Source organism: Coccidioides immitis (assembly GCF_000149335.2).
Source record: "Coccidioides immitis RS genomic scaffold supercont3.3, whole genome shotgun sequence".
Taxonomy (NCBI): domain Eukaryota; kingdom Fungi; phylum Ascomycota; class Eurotiomycetes; order Onygenales; family Onygenaceae; genus Coccidioides; species Coccidioides immitis.
In genome coordinates, this window is record NW_004504308.1 from 2,782,772 (window position 1) to 2,806,755 (window position 23,984).

Genomic DNA, 23,984 nt, shown 5'->3' on the forward strand with positions numbered 1-23,984 from the left:
ATACGGAGTACACTTTCATGGTATCCAACACTAAGAACTATTAATTTTCTAAACTGATTAAGTACAGGTATCATCAACACCAGCCAGAGCTAGAAAGCACTGGTAAAGCGCACGGTAAACCCCCAGCAACTATAAAGGGTCATACGATCTTTTTTTTTTTTTTGAACGACAGAGGTAACCTGCAAAGGTGACGTAAACAAAATTCAGTATGGCATATGAATTGGCAGTTATGAGCCAGCCGGGGGTATTACTGATGGAAATAATGTTTGTTAGTTCCTCAACGTCGACGGCAAACCATTCAGATGCGTAAAATGCAATATGAAACATAATCTAGATCGAAACGCCGCCCGTGTTGAACCGTAACAGTCTATAAGGGTCAATATGAAAGGAACTCGGTCGTGGGCAATTTGACAATCGCGATAAGGAAATATCGAAATTCGATGAAGGGTTACGTATTCTACCAGCGGCGATTATGGCCGAGAGGGGCAGCATTTGAGGCGGTAAAACCTCCACGGCCACGGCCGCGACCACCCCAGCGGCCGCCGCCTCCACCGCCGCCGCCAAAGCGGGCCATCTCTGCAAGGCGTGGATCAATCTGCTGCTTGGACTCGGTGAGAATATTGACCAAATCACGAGCCTGTTTAGCATCTATCATAACTGTTAGCACTGCTGTTGACTTTGTACTCAATAGTAGGCATGGGCTTACTGTCAGTGGTGAACAGCGTAATAGCCGTTCCCTTAGCACCGGCACGGCCAGTACGACCAATCCGATGAACATAATCTTCCGAATTGTTCGGATAGTCATAGTTCAACACATGAGTAATGTCGCGCACATCTTCATACAGCTTGGTGGTTAGCAAACATGGAGCTAGATTTTATAGACGAAAGACTGGAGCCCTTTCTCAGGCGTGTGGACTTGTGCGTTACTCTCTCGGACCAGTTTCAGCGTCATTCACTGTATCAGAGTCCATAGGATGGCACTTGATCCTGGTCCTGGCAAAACCTTGGAAATGCAGTCTAAAAAGCTCAAATATAGAACTCTGGCCCCTCTACGGTCGCGAGGAAAGTATGTAGTAGAGAGGCACAATTAGAAGCACGGCATGCTACACTGCACTGTAAGTCCAAGGTTCCCTTTAAAGCGAGAACCAAGTAAAGACCCTGAGGCATGGAGAGAGAACATGTTTTACCAACATGTTATCTGAAGAGAGCACAGCATTGGGTCAAGGTCACACGACATCAATACGGGTGAGGGATAATGATGAAGGGATGGGGGAAAGGGGATAGTTCAAATTGATCATACCAATACCACGCGAAGCCACGTCAGTGGCTACCATGATCGGGCTTTTGCCAGTTTTGAATTCATTTAGAACCCAATCACGCTCATTCTGTTGCTTATCACCATGGATAGCTATATATTTAAATCAGTTAGTGTCATGCTTTAAATTACAGGGGAAGGCTGGTGTTTCCAACTTACACAAAGCTGGCCATCCATCTTGACGGAGGAATCGGGTAATATCATCTGCCACACGTTTTGTGCCAGTGAAGATGAGGATCTTGGACTTCTTGTCATCCATGATACGTTCGAGATGGTTGATCATGCGATCACGCTTTTCGAAATCCGACACAATCTCAACGATTTGGGTGATCCTATGGTTAGCCGAGAGGTCTTGGGATCCAATATATACTTGGATATAATCGTGGAGAAAGTCATGAGCAAGCTGTCGGACTTCCTTTGGCCAGGTAGCCGACCACATGCAAGTTTGTCTATCAGGACGAATTTGCCCGATAATCTTCCGAATTTGGGGCTCGAAACCCATATCAAGCATGCGATCTGCTTCATCGAGAACGAGGTAAGTAACCCGACGAAGGTTTGTCTTTCCCGCTTCAAGCATATCAATCAAACGACCAGGAGTGGCGATACAGACTTCGACACCGCGGGAAAGATCGCGAATTTGAGGTCCTCTTGGGACACCTCCGTAGACGCAGGTGTTTCGAATGCGTGAAGACTTTCCGAACTTTGTAATTTCGGCTTGGATTTGAACGGCCAACTCGCGAGTTGGCGCCAGAACAAGTACAATTGGTCCATCGCCAGGGCCGAGCAGAGGCTGAGCATTGATGTGGACGATGGCAGGCAAGCAATATGTCAAAGTTTTTCCCGACCCGGTTTCTGCAATACCAACAACGTCGCGCCCAGACAAGGCCATAGGCCAACCTTGAGATTGGATGGGTGTGGGTTTAGCGAATCCCTGAGCCTTAACTTCAGAGATCACATATTGGGGGAAGCCGGCTTCGTCAAATGTTTCAACGGGGCGAGGAACATTCTTTCCATAGACAGTCATTTCATGTTCTTTTCGGAAAGCTTCCACGTCTTGTGCGGAGCGATTAGTCACGTTGGGGTGTTCCTTGTAGAAGTGCTTCTCGAACTTAGGCAGGGCGTTCAAATCTAGACAAAATATTAGCAAAAGAGACACGAGGGAATTAGTGGAATTTAACATACCCCATTCTTGTTGCTTCAAACCAGAACCGAGATTGGACATCCGGTCACCGTGATGGCCGCCTCCATGTGAGCCGACACCACTACCGTGGGAGTTGCCACCATAGGATCCATAGCCATTCGAATTACCATGAGAATATCCATTGCTTCCACCGTAGCCACCGCTTCTGTAACCACTTTAATGCTAATCAGCACAAGTCAAGAAGGAGATGAGACGAGCTCGACGCAGGACTGTGCTCGGAACGTAATCCAAAGCAACGCTCGCCGAGATGTGAGCGGAAAAAGAACTCACCTTCCACCAGAATGATGGCCGCCACCGTAATGGTCGCGAGATGAGGAATAACCTCCTCCGTAAGACATTTTGAACTTTTGGTCTTTTGGTGATTTGAGACCTAACGAACTGAGTGGAGCGGAAATTTTTTCTCTGAGACAGTCAAGAAAAAGAGAAAGCAAAAAAGATGGACTCGAAAATGATTACAAATAAAAGGGAAAATGAAATCAGCACGAAGTGAACGTGTTGAAATACTGGTATGGAGAGTAGAAGAAAGGAAGAAAGGATGATGAATGGAAGATGGCGCGATAAAGATGTTAAGGCAAGAAAGTCCTCGCCAGAAGAAGCCGGAAAAAAAAAAAAAAAAAAAAAAAAATTCAGGAAAGGGTTTAGCGCGAAATTTCTTTCATTCTAGCCTAATATAGTAAGGTACGGTCGCCACTTGCTTACTAAGATAATTATCATGTGACCTGTATTCCGCCTTCCACCATACCGAAATGGGGTTAGGGCAACAGTGGATCCACGGTTGAGCTGTTCCAACCAGAGAAAACATTTCCCTGACAGAACCATATTCAGTGTATTCAAAGAATAGAAGACTGGTTGCTTGCCTCTCTTCAGGATCCAAGCAATTGACCTGCATTATATAGATCTCACATGTACCCTGTCACCTTCTGCTGTGTTCTGTGAAGCTTCTGGCGATCCAGCGGTTATTTCGTAGCTAGTTTGTAACACTAGGCGGATGCTTGTTCTCTAGCATACATTCTATGCTATGTGGTAGCCGGGCGTTGAAGATCAGTGATACTGTTGAAGGGTTTGTTAGCTGTAGAGAAGCTGCTAGCTTGTGAGCTAGAGCCAGCTTCTGCTCTCCCTTCTTCTTACAGCTGCTTAGCAGTCTGTTCATGTTCAGACTCGGACTTTATGTCCAATCTTATAGGCACTGAATCCAGGAGATTTTTCCTACTAAATCTCCCTTCTGCTGCCGGTTTCCTTTCTTTTTCTGCTGAGATCACGAAAACTGCGTTGTTTCCATCCTCTGTTGCAGCTCGGAAGCACTGGGCAGGACTAAGACTATTCATATGTTGATCATATAAAGAGAAGTTCTTCCACATGTACTTTCTAGCTATTCGCTCAACCAGTGAGGGCCGCAGAGGATCTACTGTTAGGCTGTCTGTCTTTTTCCACTGCTCGCGCTCGAAGCACCAGAAGGAAAATTCAATTCTTTTAGTAGTGAACTGTCCAGTGCGCTGACCAGCAGGCAGTATGTTGGAGCTGTTGCCATCCCGATTACCGAAATCTCCCTCAGATCCAGCTTCTAAGTTTTGGAAGTCGAACTGAGTCACTGGACGTTTTGCATGTGAATGAATATCTCTCACTTGCTTGATCTCTTGCTCTGGTTGGACGTGTGTATTGATTTCCAATGACGGCTTTCCAGTCCGGCCGCTCATGGATTCTTCTTGTCCTTGTGGGTCAGGGGTCAGTTGGTCCGCTTCTTCTTGCACGGAACTTCCATGCTTTAGGCCTGTCTTGGGCTCGGAGGAAGACTCCACGTGATGCTGCTGCGGTGATGATTCTAGCTGAGACAAAATCTCACACTGTGAGACATTGAGCTCCTGTTCAAGCCGCTCTTGCTCTAGTTCTAGCTCTAGGGCCTCCTGTTCTTCACGGGCCCTGTGCAGTTGCTCACGGAATGCCTGCTCTAGTTGATCCGGTCGCGGGACATTGTCGAGTGTGCTGATTTCCAACGGCCGGTTTTCAAGTAGGTCACTAGGAGTATATCCCTGTCCTGGTAGGCCTCGGGCCTTTTGGCGGAGTTCTTCTTGCCGAGGATTACCTATATCCTCTCCCGGCATCATCGTGGGGCTGGGAGACGCCGGACAAACCTGTAATAGTGATGGTCCTGGTTCGGGGTTGAGCCTCCTGTTCAGGTTGCTCTCGTTCTGACTCAAGTTGAGCATTCTGTTCTTGATGAACCCAGTCAAACCGGTCAAAGTGTGACTGCCCTTGTTCGAGTTCTTCCTGGAAGAAACTTTTCTGATCGCCTTCCAATGGTCTTGCTCCAGCTTCCATAGGTGCTGTTGTCTCTAACTCATAAATAATCTGCTCCAGCAGGTCCAGCACACTAGCTTCTGCTTCCAGCGGTTCGTGCATGGAACGCCTGTTTCTAGGCCCCTCATCAAGCATGCTAGGTGGAAGACTTTCCCGTGGGTCAGTCAGCTGCTCGTTTTGGAGCCTTGAACCTAGGGTAGGAATTTTTCCCCGGTTGCCTGGTGCTGGCTCATATGCAAGGCTGTCCTGTTCTGGTCATCCTCCATCATTGCCTGCTGCACAGCCTCGTCCATCAACTCCACGCTTGGGCTGTCCAGGTGCATTGGCTCTGGTTCCCTTTCAAGCTGTTGTTGTCCTCGGCGCCTGCGTTCTCGGGTTTTCCGCTCCTGGAGTCGTCCCCTCTCACCTGCAGCCGTTCTCTTTGACGCCACGCTACCTATTGCTCGCTCTCCAAAGAGGAACGCGTAATGTCGTCGTGGACTCAAAGGTCGGTTTTCAAGAAGAAGTAGGGCTTTCAATTCCAACCTAATAGAGTACGCTAAAACAAAACACGCCTTGCTGCCATAATACCACTCAGGTCGTATTTCTTCGGGGCTGTCAGGTCCATCCATTTCTGCCAATCTTTCCATCTAGCAGGCCTCATGATGCTGGAATACTCCCAATAATCTGGGTACCACCCTGCCATCTCCCAGTCAATGATCCCAGTTATCTGGAGCGACTCTGGATCAAACATGATGTTGTGCGGTCCAATGTCTACATGTGAGAAAACAGAGGTATCAGAGCGAGGAAGCATGCTTGGTAGCTCCTTTTCATACTTTCGACCATTTGCTGCGTAGTAACATTTATAGATGCGGGCGCGAACAGCATCATCATTAAGGAGTGGAGGATGTGGAGGGTCTGCGCAGCAAATTCCAGCCACCATGGGGTCATTGATACAGGGTGAACCATCAGCAAGACAGAGGAAGTGGTGTTGCAGTGTGGCAGGCTTTCTGATCTGACGAAGTTTTTCAATCATTGACCAAGTTTCCACACATATGCGGTTCTTTGTTGTATCATCCAGACTATCCCAAGCTTCCGTCAGTGGAGCGCCAGGAATGACGCTCATCGCCAGTCGACCTTCTTCACCAACGTAGGCGGCAAGGAAGATCTCCGGAACAGGGATATCAGTTTGCTCTTTCACAAGGCGCATAGCAATTTCCTCAGAAGGACGAACTCTGCTTCCAACCTTGAGGATGACCTCGTTGTCGCAGTTTAGGACCTTGACATCGCCTTGATGGCTCAAGAGAACAACTTCTTCATGCATTCCGCGAAACATGCCTTCGGATCCCCACTCTTCCCACTTCTCCTCCAGTGCAGTCATGTTGTCAGCCTGGCTACCACACTGGGGTTTTGAGAGACTCGGTATCGGGACTAGTAAAGGTGCACCCAGTTGTAATGGGCGCAGGAGGATTATCGGCGTTTGGTGTTCATGTTGATGGAACATCGATCGAGGGCGCGTAGCACGTTCTAACATTGGCACGCCCGCAACTCTGTAAATCACGTGGTTTTTACACCGGCATACCAGACTGCTAGGAGAACGTGCCCTCTTTTTGGATTAATGTCCGTCCAAATAATCTTTGAATGAATCAAGGCCCCCAGCAGCTCAGGACATGCAATCGACAAAAGGGAAAAAAATGGGAAACACACGGAGTCAGCCACCTCAATGAGTGAAGGTACTGCGAGCGAGCGGTTTATTCACTTCCAATACTGGGAATGGATGACAGAGAGTACTTATCACAGTTGGATATTTGTGCTATTCTATACATCAAGTAGGCAACCAGGGATTATGAAACATGAATTGAGCTGATAGAAATCCAGAGCATTGCAAAGTGAGTGATGTACTGTTCTTGTCAGCCCTGATGAAAAGAGCTTCACTATCCCGCGAGATCTACTCGCCCACTGTTTGCCTGCCTTCAAAGCAATGTTTTCTTCCCCATTTATAGGATTGAACGAGCGGCTCATCAACAAGTGAAGCGTGAGACCTTCAATGTTTCCCCCAAGAATGATGATGATGATGATGAGAAAAGGGCACAAGAAGCTGCCCAGTTCAAGGTCAAAAAAGCCCAAAGCAATATGATCCAATATCCATACATTAATTGAATTGCAAAAGGCAGTTGCAGCAGACCCGGAACTTGATGTGATGTTACACTTTTCTAAGGACTACTCTGTCTTTCTCTCTGAGATGTGAACCCTGGTACTATCACCAGCAAGTTAAGATTCGCCCCGTAGTTAAAGCCTATTTTTTTGAACTCCTCTACCAGTACACTTGGTACTGCACGTTGGTTCTGCAGGAGATAGTGAGTGAGGGTTGGTTGAATAATGTCTGCTCTGGTATACTGAGGCTGAGGGCCTTTTCTCTCTCTCATTCTTAGGAATCTTTTGGACAACTCAACCCTTGAGTTCATTGTGACAAAATATCTTGAAAATCAGATTATAGATGCTGTTGAGAACGCATATACAGTGGTATATGTATGCGGAGTCTGTGCCCAACTTCCAGTATACTGATGCTAACCATGTGGATATGTTGAAGGATAAGGACAGGAGTTGATATAGTTAAACAACCCCAACCGAAGATGATTAAGCTGTGTGGCATGTTCTGCAAGAGCAAACCATAATTTATCCTAAGATGATACCGGAATTCCCACTACACTACAGGAATCACCAAAACATTAGCTCAGTTAAGATGATTAATAGTATCTATCTTTGATTCTGATTCCGCTGCGCCGTGCCAAGAGCGGAAAAGTGTATATATATATAGGACGCTCGTTCACTCCCCCTGCAGTCCCATCTCCCAGAAGCCTATCTCCAGCTCTGTGGCCCTAATGAATATTTGCACTAACTCTTCCATTCGTACTCGAGAAACACTTCTCATGTGGGTCTCGAGAAGTTCTAGCAGGCGGTTAGAGGTTCGCCGAGGTTTAAGGCAGCTACAAGGTACCACTCACCTGAACCTAGCTTTACAGCCTCGGAGTAGTCTTCTGCAACATAATTCTCGATCCATTTCCAATACTTATTTTCGGTGCGAACGCTCTTCTCGTCGCGGTGCAAGCGTTTTGCTATGGCGCCATATCCAATTAGGCACGGCGAAAGGGCGACTTGCAGCCCAAGCCAATCTTCGGATTGACCTACGTCAAGAATGTACCTGCTATATGCGGTGCACGCTTTTGCAGAGAAAGAATTTAGCTTCGGAATCTTTGAGCTTTTGTACATCTTGACAAAATTACCTTGACTTTCTTTACGACATTCAATGTCTTCCTTAGACAACCCGAATGATGCACAGTAGTCGAGATGCAAGGCCATTTCGCGTTCGATATGAAGTACGATCTTGGCAGACTATACCAATAGCGTGGTTATTTATCCGAACTGATATAGAAGTCAATGACAAAATACTTACTGCCGAAATTCCGTCAATCGTCCTGTTCTTGTAGGCAGCTAATGCATTGCTTCGGGCAAAATGGACCTTCATTCCATAATTAACTCACTATACTTCTAAAGAGAGTGTCACACAAGTCACTCACGAGGTAAAGATAATCTTGTATCAAGTAATGCTTAAATTTTTCAACCGGCAGCGTTGCATCCGCCAGCCGGGCCACGAACTCATGTTTTGTAAAGGCTTGCCATACCGGCTGGACATCGGGTCGCTCTAAAATATAATCCAGGAAATGACCGCTGATAAGGGTTAGCTCAGATAAGGCATTTAGACAGGCTCCGTAGTATCTATACGTACGGTGCAAAGGGTAGTGTATAAACAGAGTGGAAGTGGTTGATAGGCCCATGGCCTTTGCCCAAGTCAACGCTCGTTTTGATACCTGCTTCCACAAACCGGCATGCTTCTTTGACAGCGCGCACGGTCTCCATCCCGTTCGCGACATTGGCGGCAATTGCAGAAGCTAGGGAGCATCCGGTGCCGTGAGTATTTTTAGACCGGGAAAATTTGGCCTCAACCAATGTCACGGAGCTCCCGTCGTACAAGATATCGACGACTATGGATGCGTCCTCCGCACCACTTGATCGCTGTCGTGCAGCAGTCAGGGGCAAATGGCCGCCTTTGAGTAGGATGTACCTTGGTCCTAATCCATGCAGTTGCTTGGCTAATTGGACAGCATCCTCGAGACTTTGAGGATCTTGTACATTGACCCCCGAGTCGCGAAGAAGAAGTACTCCTTCAGGTATGTTAGGGGTTAAAACTGTCGTGATTGGCAGCAGACTTGTGCGGATTGCTCCCACCGCATCAGATGGAAGAAGCTGGGAGCCGCTAGTAGATATCATAACCTTTATAGAAAAGCAGGTTAGAAAGATCCATTGGTAAATGGGTAATATGGGCCACAAGTTACAGGGTCCAAAACGATTGACGGCACTTTGTGCCCGCGCAAGGTCTCGGAGACTATTGCTATTGTCTCAGCGGACGCCAGCATTCCTTTTAATACTCATTAGCAATACTGGGGGTCATTGAAGAGGCTTAAGCTGCTACTTAGAGAAGAGTCCCACACTCACCGATCTTGACAACATCTGCTCCGACATCTTCCAGCCCAGCGTTGATCTGCTTGCGGACGAATTCTGCGGGAACAACATGGATATCTTGAACGCCCAGAGTGTTCTGAGCTGTTAAGGCTGTCGTGGCCGTTAGGGCATAGCAGCCATGTGCAGCAAGCACTCTTTGGTCCGCCTCGAGACCGCTGCCGGAAAACTGTTAATTGAAGGCCCGTGTTGCCGGAGGTCTTAAACCGAAACTGTGCGCGGGGAATTTGGGGGAAACGCACGCTCCGCCAGAACTGTCAGAACCCGCAATTACAAGAACCCGTCCCATTTTAGCCATGGTTAAATCCCACTCCTGTGACAGATTTGCTAGGTATGTGTTCTGCACACCAGGTTAGATATCCTGGATCTACAGAATGCAGCTCGAGTTAAGTAGGGTTCTCTAGTAAAGAGCGCGGACTTGCCCCACAGCTTAAAATATGGACTTGCCGATTTTTCTAGTTCGAGGACAATTGCTCTCTATTGCAACATGATAGTGAACTCAATTCCTCATCGAATAGCGACATATTTTAGCGTCTATTTAAGGAATAAGATGGCACTCGCTATTTATGTATTCTACCAGCAGGCTTTGATAAAGCCAGAGAATTGCACGGACCATTCCCAAATACCCAGACAAGAGACATGGGACATGGCCACTTTCCGCTCTTTTTGCTCACTCTGAAGCGTCACGAATATCCCATGTATCGCCACCTTTGGTCAGTTTCAATTTGCCATTCATTCTAAGGAGACTCATTATTGTTGAGTGAGTCCTCACCCATCGCTGTGCTGAACAACTTTTAAATTTTGGTCTTCACTTACCATTGCAATCTCTTCTACGGTTTCTCTCTTCCCATCTTCGGCATCGATCCGCGCTCCGCAGTCAAGAAGCATATTCACTATCTTTCGCCAACTGGTCTGACTAACATTGCAAGATGTAGCGGTGTCCTAAACCCCTTGCCCTCTGTGTTGCAATTTTCGCCCCATCGAAGAGGCTGGTGGACAGCCCAGGCATAGCCTCGGGATGCTGCAACATGCAATGCGGTGTCTCTATCGAGATTTCTGAATTCGTGGTTGAACTCGAGCCGAAGACGCTCTTCAACCATAATATCCGACTCTTGCTTAATGGCAAAATGCAAAGCGTTGTCTCCATTCATATCTGTTGCTCTGGAAATTGGAGTCGCTCGGACCAGAACTCCGGTCATACGGTCATCCTCGTTTGTAATTGCAGTATGGATTGAAAACTGTACGATTTTTGGTCCCGCACATCGACGTCTGCACCTTTCTCAAGCAGCCAATATGTCAAATCTTGGTGCGCTGATTCAATTTTCGGCGTTTTCAGCGTCAATATCGAAATACACTTTTCCACATGCATAACCTATCTCTCGTGTACGGCTTCATACCTGCGCTGCTATATGTAGCGCTGTTCTTTCCGCGGAATCCCTAAGCCAAAACCTGGGGTGCTTCTTCGCGAGCAGTCTTCTAATTTTTTTTTTTCATTCGGTTTCGGCTGGAAGGTACGCAAATACGTTCGTCCATCGCATTTCCTAAAGTGAGGATCAGCGCCCGCATCTAACAAGCACTTTAACACCCGCTCGTAGTGCTGTAATATTGCGAAATGCAATGGAGTTTCCCTAAGTTGCGTTTGGGCATTGACTTTAGCGCTGCTCTTGATGAGCGCTCAGCTCATTGCAAGGACGTGATATCCCCGTTTCTTTTCAACACGATATCTCCCTTCCTCCTCGGAATTGTGTACGACGGCATAAAGGGGCGTCCATCCTTCCCTGTCCATCACATTGATATCGGCTCCATGTCTAGTGAGAGTACGGAGGACACTGCCATTTCCATTTGTACCTGCTAGGAACAATGCCGTCCGTCCATGAAGTCCGACCCTATCGACCATGGCTCCTTTATTGACCAACAACTCAACGGATTCTGCGTTGCAGCGACGAGTTGCATGATGCAGTATACGCGGATCGTTAGTAGAGACTTTAGCGCCACCCTTGCCAACAGCTAAATGGGACGCTCGTCGCCACGCCAAAGATCTTCCTTCAATGAAGTCCGTTGATGAGCCCGAATAGCCTCCAGGCCGATACCGTAGTCGATCAGAAGCTGGATGAGTTTATACCGTTGTTTCGATTCTCTCTTGTGCTCTTCTATAACACCTGGAGTTCAAGGCCTGGGTGGTGACTCCTTAGTTCAATTGCGGTATGGAGCAACGTCGCAATTCGATAACTCTAAGCCGTCTTCTTCGTCAATGGAGAATGCAGGCTCAGTTTTCCACTGCCTACTGTAAGGCAGAGAATATCTCATGTTGTATGTTATGATGATATAGGAAGAAATTTAACAAGGTATGAAAGCGCCGACAGCGTCGTATTAGTGCTGCAATATCTTTGGCTCGGTCCAACAGTTTACCTATATCGAGGAGCAGCTCGTTTGGGAGACCCAAAAGGCTTGTTTTATAAGTATGGGTGACTGACCTTGAGTTCCATCCATCTTCAACCGAGTGAAGCAATATTCTGTCGGTGTCTGTCGATTAATTGACATGGAGGTTATTTGTGTAGGGAATACCTTACCACAGAGCCTTCTGGACAACCATTGATGTGTTAAAGAAGTTTGTTGGAATGCCTGTTTAATCACTGGAAGTGTTCCGACAGATAGGATGAATTGTGTTTGTCTATTTATGCAGATAATAAGCCTTGTAACTGTTTCCCTGGCTCAGTTCCATAGGTTAACTATGCCAATGAATCAAAGGGAGGCAGAGGACTCACATAATCACGCAATGTCAAGCTGATATGTATTCAATATAATGGGATAACTTATTAGAAGCCATTACGGTTGAGGATACAGAGTATATGCATAGAATTCCCTAATACACTAAATCATTTCAGGGCAAACCCAAAGAGAACATCCATCTCAACCCATTGTCGTCCGCATTTCTTCAAATACTCATCAACAACGCCTTTCATTGTCCCGAATCGGGTACGATTCCACTCCACAAGTGCTAGTACCTTCTCCTTCTTTTCGCCAGAGGCTTCTTTCTCAGCAGTGGCTTTGGCTTTATCAACATCCCATAGTGTGGCAAAATATAATAGCTGGTTATACAGCTGCTTGTCGGTGTATTCATAGGACATGCGACCTAAACACCCTTCCGCTCGTCCTCGGGGGCCTAGACATCGATGACCATATACGCTCATTTGTCTTGTCCTGTTCCCACATGCAGAATCATCACACACAATCCAGCCTTCATAGTACCTTGTCGTTTGTGCCCGAATCTGGCTCTCAAGCTGTGCCACAATAGAGATAACTGAAAATGGCTTTCTGCAGTTTGAATTAGGACATACAAGGCCTTTTGGAGTACATATGTCGGTTGAAATATTAAGACCTTCAAAGACCGTCCGCTCATGACAAGCGCGACAGCGGAGGGTGAATCGAGCGGCTTTCTCGAAGCGGAGCGAATCGGGGATTTGTGATTCAAGAGGACATAGTTCGAGACTCCGTTGACCATGAGAGCTTGAGGTATTAATTTGGTATTTTCTGACGTCCAAGCCTAGGCATTCCGCTAGCTGAACAGCATCTGTACCAGGAATAGGAGCGCAAAGTCGTTCAATTGGCGGGAAGATTTGCTTGAGGAGATAGTATTCGATATCTGGTTTTAAGCCAGAATCCGGTTTCATCACATCTTGTGGTGTGTATGACCGCTTGGCTGGTTGGAGCGAAGAGGTTTCGGAGTCGCCTGAGGTTACAATATAGGAGATGACATCGTTTGGACGGACGGTTTTCCCTCTCGCCAGCTCTCTTAGGGCAACTTGGACAGGAGGCATAGTCTCTTTGTTCGGATATTCATCCGGTCGCTTTGACAGTTTCTAAAGAATAAATCAGTGACATCAGATATGCCGGGTGCACTTCGAGGGAGCCTACCGTGAAAATCACGTATTTCTGCACAGGGATTGTGAACTCCTTCATCTTCTGGGTGAGTTCTCGTAGGTAGTCATAGACTTTACCCAAAACCACTTCGGTATCATCTCCCGAAAGGATCTCAGTTAGAAGTTTCGAAGAGACTTCTTTGGACAGAGTGCAGTACTCTCTTCTCTTCATATCTAGACCCTTCACTTCAAGGTGATCAACATATTTACCATCCACCTCCGTCATGTTAATCGCAGCATACTTCTTCTTTGCATGCAACAGTAGTCGGCGGAAGACATTGTCAACATCAATTTCGAGCAACTTGTAGCTATCATTCACTAATCGCTTAAACTCGTTGCCCACTTTGAGCGCCTCCTCCATGTTGTCAACGTTGGTGTTGATCATAACCGAATCAGTATCACCGTAGATAACACGAAGTTGATTCTTCTCGGCCAATTCTTTCGTATTCTGCAGAATTTCACGACCCTTGAACGTCGTCAGCATGGCGAGGGGTCGAGCGTAGAATCTTGACTGCGTGTACCCCAAGCAACCGTACATTGAGTTAGCTGTGAGCTTCAGGGCCAACTGCTTCGTATCCCATAGAGCCAGCTCTTCGGGAGTCGCGCGCTTGTTTTTCATTAGTTTCTTCACTTCTCTTCTGCGGCTGACAAGTGTGGAAATCAGCCGTGGCAGGATACCCTGCTCTTGATCAGCTGGGACCTCAGGAACTTTTTCTTCGTTCTCATTCTCAGACTAAAATCTGTCAGTACGGTGCGATTAAGCAGCAAAATGATTTACTTACCACTAGCTCGCGATTCACGGTGGTAAAGCAAATATTGTATTCCTGGATAATGCTCGGGTACAGACTGTTAAAGTCCATAACAAGAACGTACTTGTCATACAATCCCTTCTCTGGTTCAAAGACAAGACCACCTTTATATTTATCTTTCTTTTTCTTGTCGCCTCCATCATCTTCACCTTCATACTCTTCCATCTTGGGCTGCGATCTTCCAAAGTATTTGTCGGGGCAAATGTATTTGTTTCGATAGAATTCATGCAGTAAAATATATTCGTTTCGTTCAGCTCTTGTACCCATAAGCGTTCTAGCCCATGAATTGCCGGCAAGATTGGTAAGAACTTTAGTCAGGGAAAGCATCTGGAGTTTTAGGACAAGCGCAGCAATGAAATATGTATCAGCTTCGGCGTGGCTGATATAATTCATCAAGCCTTCTTTGGAGGTGGCCCAGGTTTTGAGGGCTGCCTCATTGTCAATATCCCGTCTTGTGTTGCCATCTCCTAGATAAAGTTGGCACATTTCCGTAAGACTCCACGATTGACATTTCATCATGAGAGACTAAGATAGATTATCAGTGATTGACTCGTAAAAAAATAATAAGAGAATTCACCTTTCCCATGTCATTTCCGATATCGCAAATCAGCCGACCAGCTACCAAATGCCTCTCTGCAAAGAACCCGGTGCCTTTGAAGTTTTTCGGCCATTCGCTTCGTTTCATGCGACCAATACGGTGCCAACCCGGCGTCCTCTTTTCTTTCAGTCTGTTTATAAGAACAGTTAAATCTACTTCCTGAAGCTGGTGCCCCATCACCACATCAGGGTCCATCTTCTCAAATAAGGCTAAGAATTTGCTGAGAAGGAACTGTTCGCTCTTCTCCAGCATAAAGGTACCGCGGTGTTTCCTAGTTTCTGATTCAAAACCGATTGGATATGTAGGACCCAGTGGCCTCATAACTGTAAATGTTTTGCAAGGAAGCTTTGCAGGAGGGGTAGGGTCTGTCAATGAGACATTTTCATACACTCGCGCGCTCACAGCCAGGATTTCTTGCTTGTTCTCCTTGACGTTGAGCTGAGTGCGTAACGCTAAACTCATCAGCGTCAAGGTAGGGGTATCCAAATTCTCAGCGTCTGAAACTGAGGAGATGAGAGCTGGTTGCGAAACCTGGCATTCCAATTTACACCAAGATGCACCGCTTACAGCCGTAAAGTCTGCATCCTCGATCTTAAGCCAACATGGGCCCATGATGTTCTTCCAGAGCACAAATTGCTCAAAAAGAGCAGTGTTTGTACCAAAAACATGGGAGAAGGTCTCGCCTTTAACGTCTGTCGGTAACACTGGCTTATCATATGGATACATCAACTTGAGATATTGTGCTTTTTTGGGAATATTCGGGAGTTCAAACGCATACTTCCGCGTACACGGCTTGATCTTGTGCACGTTGACTCTTAACTTGGTCATAAGCTCGTCAACCTCATTAGAGACGTCCTCCATGTCGATTTCGTCATCTGTGTTTTGGCCATGATGTAGGCGGTATTCCCGGGGTAAGAAGTAGAGCTTGCGGAGGATATTGTCAATTTTCACGAAAGCACTGACGAAACGGCTGCTTCTCTTGTCCTTGACCTTTCCAAAGAGACAGAGAGAACCGTTGACTTCGGTGTAATCAAGCCAGAAGAAACGCAAGCTACCATCTGTCTCTACAGCATCTTGGGCTCGAAGCTTTCCAAATGCATGCATATCCGAGGCTGGGCTGCTAAGAACATTGAGCTTTCTGGTGATATCTGTCCATGACGAAGCGTCTATTGCATCGGAATTGGCCCTTGCTGGAGGAGACGTAGCAGGGGAAGGATAAAAAGATTCTTTCACTTTCAGCTTGGGTGCAGGTCTTTTGCTGGCCATATTCACCCTAGTAGCATTGTTTTCGTGGTGACCGGTCGCTTCAATGGTTACTAGGTCTTCGTCATCTATGTCGTCGGCGCTTTCTTCTTCCTTTTTCACCAAGGATGCATTTTTACGTTCTACTGCTTTTGCGACTGGGGATGATGGCGGCGGATCGCTCATTGGAACATCCTCATCATCGCCGACCGGAAGCAGCCCGACGTCATCGTCAAAATCAATATCGGACTTCATCTCAACATCGGCATTGTGAGGAGTAGGTTCTTTTTTTGCTTGGACCTTCTTGGGTGTTCGCTCCTGAGATAAAGGAGGGGATATAATTCGGACTTTACGTCGAGTTTCGGATTTCACAGGTTTCTTGACCGGCACGCGAGATGGGACCACATTCACGTCGACTTCTCCGAGTAAATCTGCCATAAACGCTTCGTCTTCTGCAGTGGCATTTCGCTGCATTTCTATCAGCCAATTCATTCTCTCTAAGACAGACGACATCGACCAACCTTTGGTTTGGAAGCATTTGAAGTCCCATATGCACCGCTAAAATACTTATTGATTCCATTGTTGATTTTTTCCCTGCGTTGCTTATCTTCCTCTCGCTTTCGTTTAGCCGCCTTGCCTCTTAGGGGAGGTCCATCGCTATCAGTCCCGCTGTCTACCCGTCGCCTATCGTCCCATTCTTCACGTCCATCGTCTGCGTATCCCTCGCCATTGTCATCAACGACAAAGTCATCGCGGTCGAGACGTTGTCTGACAACATTTTTGTATCCTTCTTCGTCAACTTCTTCGTAGATATCGCCTTCTTCTTCTACTTCGTAGGTTGCGAGACGTTTCTTTCCCGACGCGCGGAGAGCGCGGAGTTCAGCCAGCTTAGCACGAGCGGATGCCATTGCAAATAATGAATCAAATTATGCTATCACTGGTACTTGGAAAATGACATTATAAACACGTAAAAGGAGGTGTAACTACGGAGTAGTTATATTCGGTATGATTGATAAGGGCAAGCTGCGGGAATTTGGTGTGTTGTCGCGTCGGAAATTATGCGGACGCGATACGCGTTCCAGTTCACACGCGCTAAGAGCGACGAACGCGTTTCCCGAACCCAACCTTATTAGCACCAGAGACGGGCCGCTTCGAAGCGAACACAAAGCTCGGTCGATAGAACGTTACCTCCGGAGGCGGATCGAAAGCTGAAGCCCATTCCCTCCCATTGACGGAGCGAGGCAATGCGATTCTTGGGCATTTAATAGTGTGAATACGAGAGACTCTATATCTTAGTCCTCGATAAGTCAGGCCTAAGCCTGTAGTCCGAGGTTTCCTAGAAGCTACGCAGATTCGGATAGGATGGACAAGGTTGGCATAGATATCTTTTATTTTATAGGTAACCTGGCTAGCCGACAAGCAAATGAATATTCATGACCGAACAACCCATCAACATTAATACATTTTAGTTCATTTGCTTAATGAGGGCGTTAATGTTATCCTCTCGGTTACCAGTATCACCGCCTTCGATGAAGTGCTTGAACTTGCGAGTGCGGAAGCCACCAGTTGGGTTGGAGAGCTTGAATGGCCACAAGAAGTTGCTGGCTTGCTTGAAATTGGGTCCGACGGTGTAGATCTCGTGGATCAAATCTTCCATACAGACAATGCCATACTTGCCGAGGTTGTCCTCGATGATCTGGTTGTCGGTAAGGGCAACACGCTGCTTGTTGACCTTGCCATATCCACGCTTGTAGATGAGCTCGCGGACAGCCTTGAGGTTAGGATAACCGTAAGCGATGTAGGGGTTGACAATGGTAAGCATCTCAGCGGTAGCCTTTGTGAGGCGGACGAAAACACCATTATTGATCTGGAGGAGACGGAGGAGCTGGAGGATCTTTCGTGGCTTGGGAGCAATCTTGTTGATACTGATGAGACGTTAGTACGCACTACTCATGCTTAAGGTCCATAATTGGAAACTTACCCCTTAATACGGACAACAAAGACAAGCTTGGGCTCCTCAGGAACATAGAAAGATCCCTGCTGCTTGCTCAGACGAGCAAGGCGGACCTTTTCCCGCTCAGCATCGCGGTACTCCTTGACGTAGGACTCAGCGCGCTTAAAGATGACACGGCGCTTCTCCTTGTTGGCCTATATTATCGCTTCAATCAGCATAAATCTTTGGCATTTGACGACATAAAAGCTCAGGATGTTTAGTATCACAATGTCAGCCCCGAAAGATGGTTAACGAAGCGACAGCATTGACCAGAGGTCTAGTCGCAAGGTTGGTAGGTGTCATCATCGAATGTACCACGAACACACAATGTATACGCAGGAGCAGATCCAATCGCGAAAAGAAAAAGTGCGAAACTCACCTTCTTTCTCTTCTCGAGCTCAGCAAGGCGAGTGGCTCTGGCCTGTTCCTGGCTCTTGCGCTTCTTGAGAAGAGTCTCAGGAACGAGGACCTGGTCCTTAGTTGGGACGGAACTGCTTCGGAGTCAGTATAGTCTGTCCATGACGAACTGATCAAGAAAAGAAATTCTCGCCGAGTGTAAGAACTGCAGCTAATAGTGCCACATTCTCAAACTGAAGGCTTTGTAGGAACTCGACGGAATGAATTTCATCAGTGAAGCTGATTACAAGAGTCGAACTCTTCACGCTGAAGCCATAAACAACAACGGTTGGGCTTCGCGGAGAGAACTCATGAATCAAGTGCCTCAGCTGACAATGCCCCAAACTAGGATCGCTCGGGAAGACTATGTTGGCCTATCTTCGCCTTGTGATACTTCTCCTAGCTAAGTTGCCAGGAAAATCAGCAAGGCAATTAGAAGCAACAATGATTTTCAAGGAGAAGGCTTGCGCCTTCAGCCTCAAAGCCCAAACACCAATTCCCCTTTATTCTCCACTAGCGTTCAATTATGACCGTAGGCTTGGAGTCGAAGGAAGAACATGCGTCTGGATCAATCGAGCTGGTGCATTGCTTCAACCTTTGCCAGAAGGTCGAGCAGCATCTCCAGCGAGAAGGACGGACTATAACTGAGACTACACAGCCGGAGAGATCAGCAAGACGGTGAAGAACAAGGGAACCCATACGTTGAGGCTGCCATGTCGAAGAACTGGCGGTATTGTCGACTTGTTGGCTGGTTGACGGGTCGGAGCTTGAGAATTTGACGGAGCGCTCAAAGTTCGAGCTGCTGAAAAAGGGTTTGTGTGGGCGCAAATCGACGACAAGCGCCAAGACTCAGGTCACGTTACAGCCTTTCCGCTTCTGGAACTTAGGGCTATTATGTCACCGAAGTCTGGGCCACCTTGCGGGTTGGCTCCGCAACGCTTGCAGGGTGCGGTGGTTATTTTGGACGCTTCACTATCGCAGTTTCACTCCATAGAAAATGGCTACTCGCCGAGGCGTCGGTCTCGGAGCATTCGTAAATCGCTCCCAGACCTCTCAGTCCTACGCCAACCATGGCGCCAACCTCCGCTCCACCCACCTGACCTCCCTCCAAACCCAACTCTCCGTCTTCCAGTCCCTACTCCACACCTTTGCGCTCGAGCATGGCGAGACTATCAAATCAAACCCAACTTTCCGCGCTGAATTTGCGCGCATGTGCCATGCCATCGGAGTTGACCCGCTTGCTGCAAGCAACGTGAAGGGTAAGGGCAAAAGGGGGCTTGTCTCTGGCTTGACTGAAGGCGGGGGCAGTTTCTGGACCCAGATCTTGGGAGGAGATGTGAACGATTTCTACTTTGAAGTTGCTGGCAGAGTAGTGGAATTATGTAGGGAGACCAGAGCGGAGAACGGTGGATTGATTAGTGTTGAAGAATGTCGAACTCGAGTTGCTCGAGGGAAAGCTATCGGTGGTGGCCTAGAGGTTTCGGAGTAAGTTCCTAGCTTCCATTGATTCTAGTGGATCTAGATTGGACTCTAAGGCTCTACTGCGTCAGAGATGATATCCTACGTGCGGTGAAATCCCTCGAACCTCTTGGTTCCGGCTTCTCAATTATCAAAGTGGGAAGCAAGCAGTTCATCCGCTCTGTTCCTAAGGAGCTTAATACGGATCAAGCCACCGTGCTCGAAGTTATTCAACTTCTCGGCTTCGTAACAGTTTCTATGCTAGAACTCAATCTCAACTGGGAGAAAGCACGCGCGCAGACTGTCATTGACGATCTGCTCGCTGAAGGTCTGGTATGGGTCGATGCTCAATGCGAGGAAAATGAATATTGGTCACCACAAAATTTGCTCGATGATAATCCATGAAAGGTTATGGGCCTCGGAAGGCCATCGCACTCAGACGATGACAACCTGAACCATCGCGTACTTCGTGAGCTTCAAGCAAGATGAAACACATAGCCCACGGTTCCCGACACCGGGATAGATTTTGTGTGAACTCAATGGCCGTTTGGGCAATGAAAGCGCGGGCTTAAAAGCAAATTGCTTTTAAAAAGGAATGCGGTCGAATTTGAGAGGCATATTGTACAAGAAGAAGAGGATGGCTTGATTCGGGTGACGAGGCGAACCATGAGCCGAGATTGCTCCATGAGTGGCTGCCATATATGGACATGGCCGCTGTGCCTTTCAACGGAGTCAATAGGCTCCAAGATCACTCGGAGTACACATTCCACGTTGGTCGTTCTAGTGGTTATGCTTGTAGTCCAAGCATAGTTTTATGCGGCCGGTTGGACTGGCAATGGTGACATAGAATAGTACCACAGAGGATAATGATTGAGATCAGTTGAACATGAGGATATCTTTCCGGACCAGCCCTGATTTGTTGTTAAATCATAATTTTAAATCAACCATTATTGGCATGAAGGTCATCACATTCCCTTTTAATACCGGTTGACACAGAGCTTTTTAGGAAAGCAACCATGATTGCAAAAGCAAGTCTTATGAAGCAATTTATCGTCCATCCACATGACCTGATAGAAAAGAAAAGAACATGACCCGTTTATTTGTAGCACATGCCAAGAAAAAGACAGAAAAAAAACAGGACTTTAACCCCAGTTAAAAGGTAATAGTGACCCTACATCAAAAAGAGAGAAAAGAGGAAACAGCTTGGTAAATTGAATCATCACAGACCAGCATAACTTCATATTTGTATTAGAACCAAAACATTTTATGCCTTGATAGCTCCTCCCAAAGCCCCACCACTGAATTGTTGCCCACCTGGTCTGCGCTGTTGTCCGCCAATGGGCGGTCTGCCGCCAGCAGTTCTCTGTCCACCACGGCCCTGACCTCTGCCTAACCGACCACCTGGTCCCTGATCACGCTGGAAGGCATTTGCCATGCCTTGCGTTCTCTGCTCAAGGGTCTTCTCATTAGCTTCAAGCAGTGACATCGACTTATCTGCTAGAGTAACGATCTGGCTCTGCAATCTCGAGAGTTCGACACCCTTGCGGAAAACAATAGCGTTATTGACCTGGTCTAGAGCTGCCGCAAGTTCTTCATGTGAGATCATCCGGCTGATAATAGCGGAGATCTTCTTTTCGGTGAGATCAAACATGTTGGAAAGGGTGGTGATGGAGAGCGTGTCGTAGAAAGGTGCGTAGGTAAAGAGGTACGTTCGGAGGCCTTCTTCCTGAATCTGTTGAGCAAGCATGGCCTTGATCTTGTCTGGCTGTGCCATCAAGTCCCAGATCTTGATAGAGTTGAGGGTCTCGGATGCCTTCTTCCAGTCACCTGCTGCGAGGAACTTGGCACTCATAATGACACCGTCGCGAGTATTCTCTGGCGGACCAGTGAAAACTTGGCGCTCGTTGTAATCCAACATCCTTCGGAAAGTCTTGGAGATAATACGTCGCTTCATTTCAGGGGATGATGAAGTTTGGGCCATTAATGGAACTTCCAAGAACATGCTACTGGTCAAGTAGATGCACTCAAGAAGTTCTAAGTTGATGTGCATGTGGAAGGGAAGCTGGCGTTGACGCTCGAGCTTCTCTTGTTCAGGCGAGACTGAAGAATACCGCTGCAAGATGATACCCTGTGCCAACAACTCCTTTTGTCTGCCACTTCCGCAAACTTCGGAAAGTGTGTTTTGAGCCTCGTAAATTAGTCCCGCGCGGAATGCGCACAGCCCAATTTGAACAAGCGTTCGGTTGAACAAAATTTGAGTGCTGACATCAAAGTTGGAGATATTTTCAGTAAGATGAGACATCAACATCAGATCACGAGCACGGTGATATTTGTCGTGGAGGGCAAGGAAGTAAATTTGGCAAAGCATGGCACGAGCTCTGATAATACCGTCGCTATACTGGAACAGGTAGTTGCAAATTGTTTGCACCAAGAGTGAAACATCAGATTTCATGTCACGGGGAGTTATGGATGAGCTGAGTTTCTCTGGAAGGTCTTTCCATGTGTTGTCCTCCAAGATTGTCACGACTTGTGACGGCTTGAAGTACAGATGCTCCAGCCGTCTCATCAGGACTCTGTTCACACTGTCCTGACGAGGCTCGGACTTTTCAACCTGGTTAAGACCCTCGACGTAAAGGAGAACTCGGACAATGTTGTTGTATAGGAGTTGCTCATCGCCGAGTCTCTCGATGTATTCCGCTGTATGGGGGTCGATGTGTTGCAAGGATCGAATAAGCTCATCGTCTAATCTTTCGACGAACGAAACGACGCTCCCAGGTACCTTAAGCACTTCACCAGGAGCGACCTGGGGAAGCTTCTCATCGTCCTCCCACTCTTCCGCACCTTCGGTGACGACGAACTGAGGATGCTCCTCTAGCGTGGAAATCAACGTCGAGATTTCATTCTCGGCGAGCTTCCACTGTTCGGTGGACATGTAATTGGAGAGCGAGGACGTTGCTAGATCGAAGCGGGTCGAAATTAAGGTTAAGAGAATTCTGATGGTGTGGTATGGTGATGAGGCGACCTCGAGCAGCTTCTCCATTACCTTGATTTGTTCAATTCGATCCGTATTTTTCTTTCCTCGAGACTCCACGATCACCCTCAGATGTTTCAAAATACTCTCTGGAGTATATTGAAGTGTGCGACCTCCACGACCGACAGTTGAGAAGCCTTCATCACTCTGAGCTAGTGTATCCTCAATTCGAATGGTCCGAGCCTTCTTCTCTACAATCACGGTCTCTTGCTCTTCCTCCTCCTCAAGGTATTCATCCTTGTTCTCGCGGTACTTTTCAATCTCTGCGGTGTAGTCTTTATTGTTCTTCTTGATACGTTGCTTAACGGTATTGAATCCTTTGGCATTGCTTGCGTTCATCTTTTTCGTAGTTGTCTTCTGCTTAACAACGGTCTCATTCACAAAGTCCTCCAAGTCAGCGATGGCCTTGATGTATATCTTAGGCGTCGGGCCTGCTTGGATGATCTTTGCAACTTGTCGGTTCAACTTATCGAATTCTACAACAAAAAATGCAGTTAGCATCGAAACATCGTCCACATCGAATCACCCTGCAGACAATCGAGCACCGCACCTGTTGAGATCACAGCCCAATCATTGATCTTCTCCGCATTCTCAATCAACTTCATCGTTCCCTCCAACTCCTCTAACCGCTTATCCTTCGCGCTCTTGACGATCGTGACCCGGTCTTCTTCCTCATCACTCTCATCAAGATCGGCCGCACCTCTGAGGTATTGCTTCGCTCCGGTTAATCCGGCCTCATCATCGGACTCTTCCTCAGAAGACTCTTCTTCGCTAGTAGTCTCCTCCTCCTCGTCAGAGACTTCCTCCTCATCGCGATCGGAGTAGAGCTCCTCCTCGTCAGAGGAGCTACTCTCGCTGTCGCTTCCACCGTGGAAGAATCGAGAAGACATGGTGGATAAAGATTTCTCGGGATCCTGTGCTCGTGGCTTTCGTGACGAAAAAAATGGAACGGCCAACAAGGGGTAGATGAGGCTCTTTGAAAAATCTCGCCTCAGAAATTCACGATGATCCGGCTGGAAGGCGAAAGTTGAATCATGGTTCACCCTGAGAAAATCTAAGCGAGTGTCTCTAACCTAAATAGGAAAGGTATAAAAGCTTATCTCCCAGACCACATCATGCTGCGAGACGCATCTTTGTCCAGCTCATATCGAGGACTGCTTGCAAAGCGA

At 47.3% G+C, this 23,984-nt stretch overlaps 9 protein-coding genes across 9 annotated transcripts; 1 reads left to right on the forward strand and 8 right to left on the reverse strand.

Moving 5' to 3' along the window:
* Nucleotides 1-23: 23 nt before the first annotated feature.
* Nucleotides 24-3,081, reverse strand: CIMG_07894 (ATP-dependent RNA helicase DBP2). Its single transcript, XM_001240730.2, has 6 exons — nt 2,787-3,081; nt 2,498-2,670; nt 1,475-2,443; nt 1,301-1,408; nt 707-835; nt 24-648 (listed from the first exon to the last, which is right to left on the reverse strand). Exons 1-6 carry the CDS (start codon nt 2,852-2,854, stop codon nt 458-460), a joined length of 1,638 nt encoding a protein of 545 aa, XP_001240731.2. The 5' UTR covers nt 2,855-3,081; the 3' UTR covers nt 24-457.
* Nucleotides 3,082-3,640: 559 nt separating this feature from the next.
* Nucleotides 3,641-6,219, reverse strand: CIMG_07893 (uncharacterized protein; the record flags this gene model as incomplete). The annotated part of the gene is made up of 4 exons (XM_001240729.2): nt 5,382-6,219; nt 5,218-5,322; nt 4,646-5,002; nt 3,641-4,596 (listed from the first exon to the last, which is right to left on the reverse strand). Exons 1-4 carry the CDS (start codon nt 6,169-6,171, stop codon nt 3,641-3,643), a joined length of 2,208 nt encoding a protein of 735 aa, XP_001240730.2. The 5' UTR covers nt 6,172-6,219.
* A 1,398-nt stretch (nt 6,220-7,617) lies between these two features.
* Nucleotides 7,618-9,680, reverse strand: CIMG_07892 (phosphomethylpyrimidine kinase; the record flags this gene model as incomplete). Its single annotated transcript, XM_001240728.2, has 9 exons — nt 9,611-9,680; nt 9,345-9,526; nt 9,185-9,267; nt 8,578-9,122; nt 8,369-8,519; nt 8,245-8,310; nt 8,075-8,183; nt 7,796-8,011; nt 7,618-7,739 (listed from the first exon to the last, which is right to left on the reverse strand). Exons 1-9 carry the CDS (start codon nt 9,664-9,666, stop codon nt 7,618-7,620), a joined length of 1,530 nt encoding a protein of 509 aa, XP_001240729.2. The 5' UTR covers nt 9,667-9,680.
* Nucleotides 9,681-10,051: 371 nt separating this feature from the next.
* Nucleotides 10,052-10,519, reverse strand: CIMG_07891 (uncharacterized protein; the record flags this gene model as incomplete). The annotated part of the gene is made up of 2 exons (XM_001240727.2): nt 10,052-10,076; nt 10,290-10,519. The coding sequence occupies 2 exons, from the start codon at nt 10,517-10,519 to the stop codon at nt 10,052-10,054; spliced, it is 255 nt and encodes an 84-aa protein (XP_001240728.2).
* Nucleotides 10,520-11,043: 524 nt separating this feature from the next.
* On the reverse strand, nt 11,044-11,265 carry CIMG_07890 (uncharacterized protein; the record flags this gene model as incomplete). The annotated part of the gene is made up of 1 exon (XM_001240726.2): nt 11,044-11,265. The coding sequence occupies one exon, from the start codon at nt 11,263-11,265 to the stop codon at nt 11,044-11,046; it is 222 nt and encodes a 73-aa protein (XP_001240727.2).
* An 872-nt stretch (nt 11,266-12,137) lies between these two features.
* Nucleotides 12,138-16,940, reverse strand: CIMG_07889 (DNA polymerase (pol2)). The gene is made up of 5 exons (XM_001240725.2): nt 16,459-16,940; nt 14,675-16,405; nt 14,071-14,622; nt 13,284-14,021; nt 12,138-13,228 (listed from the first exon to the last, which is right to left on the reverse strand). Exons 1-5 carry the CDS (start codon nt 16,843-16,845, stop codon nt 12,245-12,247), a joined length of 4,392 nt encoding a protein of 1,463 aa, XP_001240726.1. The 5' UTR covers nt 16,846-16,940; the 3' UTR covers nt 12,138-12,244.
* A 362-nt stretch (nt 16,941-17,302) lies between these two features.
* On the reverse strand, nt 17,303-19,104 carry CIMG_07888 (60S ribosomal protein L7). The gene is made up of 4 exons (XM_001240724.2): nt 19,028-19,104; nt 18,310-18,421; nt 17,919-18,085; nt 17,303-17,862 (listed from the first exon to the last, which is right to left on the reverse strand). Exons 1-4 carry the CDS (start codon nt 19,039-19,041, stop codon nt 17,403-17,405), a joined length of 753 nt encoding a protein of 250 aa, XP_001240725.1. The 5' UTR covers nt 19,042-19,104; the 3' UTR covers nt 17,303-17,402.
* A 216-nt stretch (nt 19,105-19,320) lies between these two features.
* Nucleotides 19,321-20,677, forward strand: CIMG_07887 (ELL complex subunit Eap30). Its single transcript, XM_001240723.2, has 2 exons — nt 19,321-19,811; nt 19,877-20,677. Exons 1-2 carry the CDS (start codon nt 19,324-19,326, stop codon nt 20,187-20,189), a joined length of 801 nt encoding a protein of 266 aa, XP_001240724.1. The 5' UTR covers nt 19,321-19,323; the 3' UTR covers nt 20,190-20,677.
* Nucleotides 20,678-20,679: 2 nt separating this feature from the next.
* Nucleotides 20,680-23,832, reverse strand: CIMG_07886 (eukaryotic translation initiation factor 3 subunit C). The gene is made up of 2 exons (XM_001240722.2): nt 23,366-23,832; nt 20,680-23,291 (listed from the first exon to the last, which is right to left on the reverse strand). The coding sequence occupies exons 1-2, from the start codon at nt 23,703-23,705 to the stop codon at nt 21,049-21,051; spliced, it is 2,583 nt and encodes an 860-aa protein (XP_001240723.1). The 5' UTR covers nt 23,706-23,832; the 3' UTR covers nt 20,680-21,048.
* Nucleotides 23,833-23,984: the final 152 nt, after the last annotated feature.